Raw genomic sequence first — 5047 nt, forward strand, 5'->3', positions numbered from 1 at the left:
ATAATAATAATAATATTTATGGGAAAATTTCAGCTGAAAATTTTGCCTATAAATATACTATTATAAACCCTATTTTTATTCGAACCCAAAAATCCAAAAGTTTTAGAAAAACAAATTCTCTCCACCTCCTCCTCCTTAACATCGTTTTCTTGGTGGATACTGGTGGAGTGCTTCACGTTTGAGGAGCAGCTGCTAAGGATCTCCGGTCGTTGCTCTTGGATCGCATATTAAAGGTTAGTAATCGATCCCTACGTTTTTACCACGATTTATATGCTTTTATTTGGATTTTGTGTGTGTAAAAGTATTTTACCATGCCCCCGCTGCGATTAAAATCCAACAATGGTATCAGAGCATAGGTTATATATATATAGATCTGTGGTAAAAATTTCAGAATTTTATGTGCTTGTATGAATTAATTATGATTTTTACAAGTTATATCATGGATTAATTTTGTCTGATAAGAAATCGTTTCTCAGAATAATTTTGAATGTTGATCTGGGTTCTACAAGTGTTGTAGATCGTCTGGGTATTTTTTTCATAATTTTATGATGTATAGATTATTTATTATGAATTTTTGAAGTTGTTGCAATTAAATTCGTAATTAAATAATCATATATATATATAAATTGTTAATATGTATGTATATATAGTATATATATATATATATATATTTGTGTTGTCTGCTATTACCTGCTGTGTGAAGCAAAGACACAGAAAAGAACAGGTACGGCGGAACAGTCAGGTACGGCGGCTCGCTAATCGAGGAAAGCTGTCGGCTGCTGCAGAAAAAAAAAAGGTGTCGCGCATTCCGGGAATGCGTTACACCCTGTGGCGCATTCACGGAATGCGTTACACCTTTTAATTGGTTAAAAGGGTTGTAACGCATCACCAGAATGCGTTACAGGGCTTGTAACGCGTTCCTGTAATGCGTTATAGCCCGACTGTCCACATTAAAATTGATTTTCTGGGAGTTTCGTAACTCCGTTTTGGGTGTGCAATATACCGTTGGATTCGTTTTTCCGAGACGGATCTAATAGAGTACTCAATTTTAGTTTATATAAAAGTTTTGAACTGTTTATATTTCCGGAAGTGTTTTTAAGCTATTTTTGACTGTTTTAACTGCTTTTAAATGCTTCATGTGATACATAGAGATGTATAATGCTTAGACCAATATGCTAGATGATATAACATGCCTACCTTGATGTTTATTCATGTTGATATATGTGATATATGCTTAGTTTATCATGCGATGATAGATTTAGGTGAACTTAAATGAACATAAGGCGTTTGTTAGACAACCTAGTATAGTGAAATTGTTTCATAACCTTAATAACAATATTATGAATACAATCATGAGATTCTTGTGTTTGTGAAACACGTAATTGAATATGAATTTTCGATATGAGAGAAAGGATGATTCTGTCAACAACAGATTTCTATCTGTAAGAAAAGGTTATTAAGTGACGCCTCTTGACAATGCTCCACCCGATCTGGGAATCATCTGATTATCAATTATTGATTTGAAATATTTAATTTAAAAGGAAGAATTTCTTTATAATATGATTATGATTGTAACGTAATATAATCCCTCTAAAATTAAATAATATCAAGTAGTAATTGGCCAATGATACAACGGGCTTGTGTCGGTCATAGCCTTCCAACATGATAGAAAGTAGTTCTTATTTTTGAATCATTGTCGGTTCGTGCTACAGCCGAGGGCTTTGATTTCGAAATAAGAAATACTTGTCTATTACATAGAGATGTGTACATTGAATAAGAATCTAAAGGTCGGTACGTGCCACAGCCGTGGGCCTTTGGGGACTGATTCAACTGTACGGAATGTTGGGTTAGACTTGACTTAGAATATTGAGTTTGTCGTGCCACAGCCGTGACTCAATTATTCAAGAGGCTAAAGTTTGATTAGGGAATAACATTAGATGTAATTGACAAGAGTTGTCTGCCTATTGAACATTACATGGCGGTTCGTGCCACAGCCGGGGTTGTGTAATGGAATGTAGGATCCCTATTCCCACTAGCATTATGAATGCTTAATTTTTCACGTAGGGGGTCGAATAAATTAGATAAACTAGTGGGAGCCACTTATGAATAAAGACCCGATTCATATAGTGTTTTAAAATGAAATCGAATATTTGCTAAGTGTTGTTATGTAAAATTCGTAATTTTATTTTTAATTTATTTATTAGAAATTAGATATTAATTTGTCTAGATAAATATTTTAAAATTAGAATATTCTGAAAACATTTTGTGCAAGGTAGTTGATTTGTGAAAAGATTTGTTATTTGTGGAAATAAGTGTAAGAATAATTTAGAAAATCGAAATTTTTTTAGTTTAGGTAATTGTGTGTATCAAATATTTTATTTATGGAATTTACTTGGAGAGGTTGTAAATCTTTAGGAGGAAATATTATTATTTCCTAGTTAAGATATAGGGTTTTGTATCGTTATAAATACACCATATTCGTATTCCTTGTTTTTATCATTAAAATTCGTAGGACTTTCTCAGCAAAAATCAGCTGTCTTGTAAAATTCGTAGAAAATTCATCGTAAGTCAGAATTCAGTGATTCTGGACTTTTCAGAAAGGGTAGTTTCGGAAGCTCTTCCTTCTGACTCTTTTCGTTATCTTCAGCTTTCGTGTTTCGTGTTTTTCAAGAAAATATCGTTTAGAGGGTCAAAAAGAGTAAATTCAGATCTGGTCAGGCTTTGAGGTAAGTACCTTTTGACTTACTTTTAAATTTCCGAAAAGATATTTCAGTTCTGTTTTTAATTTCATATAAGATATAAAAACTTTGATTTCGAAATTATAAGATATAAGTATTTGTGAATTTTAGAACCCAGTCTCTACGTTTTCGAACCGTTCGTAATTTACGCTATAGTTCCGGAACTAGCCTTAGATACCCTTAGTAGGCGCACAAGTGTGCAACTTTAGATACCTATTAAGGGCGCGTAATTATTGAACTTTAGATGCCGACCACTGGCAAAGTGTGGTATAAAGAATAAGAATAAGAATTTGATGCCGGCTACTGGCAAAGTGTGGCCGTAGATCAAGACTGTGGTATTTATAAGAATTATCGTTTCGTTCTGTTTTATTCTACTCAGATCTGTTATAAAATCTGTACTGTTATAAATTCTGCTCTGTTCTGTTTTAAATTCTGAATTTTAAAATATAAAACTTTGGGTTGGATTTATTTTAGAAAATGTTTTACAAAATTATTATTGTTTTAAGAAAAATCGTTTTATCAAAACACCCATTGTTTTTCTGTTTAAAAGTTAGTCAATTTGTACTTGCTGAGCTGTGTAGCTCACCCCTTTTAACATTTCAGGTTCGGAATTTGGAGCATATTAAGATTAAGGAATGAGAACTATGTGGAGATCTGTGCTGCTTCGTTTTGTGCTATTTGAATTAGAATAAAGATTTTGTTTTTAGAGAATAAATTTAATTATCTGTTAGACAATTATTATCGGATTTGTGGAGCTGCGTCTCTATTTTTATGATTTTGATTATTGAGTTTGACCGCTGCTTTGAATTTCGTGATCTATTAGAATTATCGAGTAATAATATATTTTATTTTTAGTTTTCGATTTAGAATTTAATAGTCCGGAAGTGCGGGTTGTTACAGTTGGTATCAAGAGCAGGCTGTCCTTCGGAGTGTATTAGGTATGGGACTAGTACATTCCCTAGGATGCGATCCTTTAGACTATCGTATAGGTCTTAGAAAATTATTTTGGATTTAGGGCATTTATTTGTGTGATTATTTGATATGTTTGACTTTTGTGTTTTTTTTGATTATTGACTATAAGTTTAGAATTTGTTTTGTGTGTTCTAGTAAAGATGGATGGAGAAAATCAGAACAACAATGAAAATCAGGGCAATAATGATGAAGGAGGAAACGTCTTTGACCAGCTGGCTGAAACTCTAGCTGTACTTGTGAATCAGCAACCGAAGCCCAACATCGTCTCTCAATTCAAGCGTTTGAACCCGCCAACTTTTGATGGAGCTACAGACCCGGCTATCGTTGAGATGTGGATCCAAGAGATGGAAAAAGCTTTCGGACTTCTGGGGAGCAATGAGGAACAGAAGGTGACCTTAGCTGTGTACCAATTGCAAGGAAGCGCTTACGACTGGTGGCTTATGGAAAAGAGGAAGAATGAGACGACAAATCTTGAAGAAAATCATGAACCGTACACTTGGGCAAAGTTCAAGAAGGCTTTAGAGGACAAGTACTTTCCGAGAACAGTTCGTCTGCAGAAAGAGAGGGACTTCATTCGACTTCAACAAGGTGGAAGAACCGTCATTGAATACGAAGCAGAATTTGCAAAGCTTGCGAAGTACGCGTCGACCCTAGTAGCAGATGAGAGCAGTCGAGCACGAAGATTAGAGGAGGGACTTCGAAGTGACATCAGGAATTCAGTGGCGTCGTTTGAACTTCAGACGTACGAGGCTGTCCTCAACAAGGCGTTAGTGATCGAAAGGGGCTTGGCAGAATCTGAAAAGGCGTCTGGCAGTTGGAATAAGAGGCGGTTCACTCAAACTAGTGGGCAATCTTTTCAAGGGGGACCACTCAAGAAGCCACACGTGTACGATAACATCGGGGGTCAAGGTGATCGAGAGACGTGTACCAGGTGCGGCAAGAATCATCCGGACAAAGTCTGTCGTTGGAATACAGGTGCTTGTTTTCATTGCGGAGAAGTAGGACATAAGATTTCGAATTGTCCGCACAATCCGCCACCGCCACCAAGGAAGGAAGCAGATAACAAGATGGGCAAAGGACGTGTGTTTCAGCTGACAGGAAATGACAACTATCGCAATTAAGGTATGATTTCTTTTCTTTAGTGACTTATTTAATTTATTTATGTTATGTGAATTTGGGGACCAAATTCTTTTAAGGAGGGAAGAATGTAAAATTCGTAATTTTATTTTTAATTTATTTATTAGAAATTAGATATTAATTTGTCTAGATAAATATTTTAAAATTATAATATTCTGAAAACATTTTGTGCAAGGTAGTTGATTTGTGAAAAGATTTGT

At 34.9% G+C, this 5047-nt stretch overlaps 1 protein-coding gene across 1 annotated transcript; it reads left to right on the forward strand.

Moving 5' to 3' along the window:
• Window positions 1-3850: 3850 nt before the first annotated feature.
• On the forward strand, window positions 3851-4831 carry LOC141714083 (uncharacterized). The gene has a single exon (XM_074517624.1). It carries the CDS (start codon window positions 3851-3853, stop codon window positions 4829-4831), a length of 981 nt encoding a protein of 326 aa, XP_074373725.1.
• Window positions 4832-5047: the final 216 nt, after the last annotated feature.

This window comes from Apium graveolens, chromosome 3 (genome assembly GCF_009905375.1).
Source record: "Apium graveolens cultivar Ventura chromosome 3, ASM990537v1, whole genome shotgun sequence".
Lineage (NCBI taxonomy): Eukaryota > Viridiplantae > Streptophyta > Magnoliopsida > Apiales > Apiaceae > Apium > Apium graveolens.

Bases quoted from the DNA above. Each gene is read 5' to 3' on its own strand.
- LOC141714083 (XM_074517624.1), top strand. From the start codon at position 3,851: ATGGATGGAGAAAATCAGAACAACAATGAAAATCAGGGCAATAATGAT.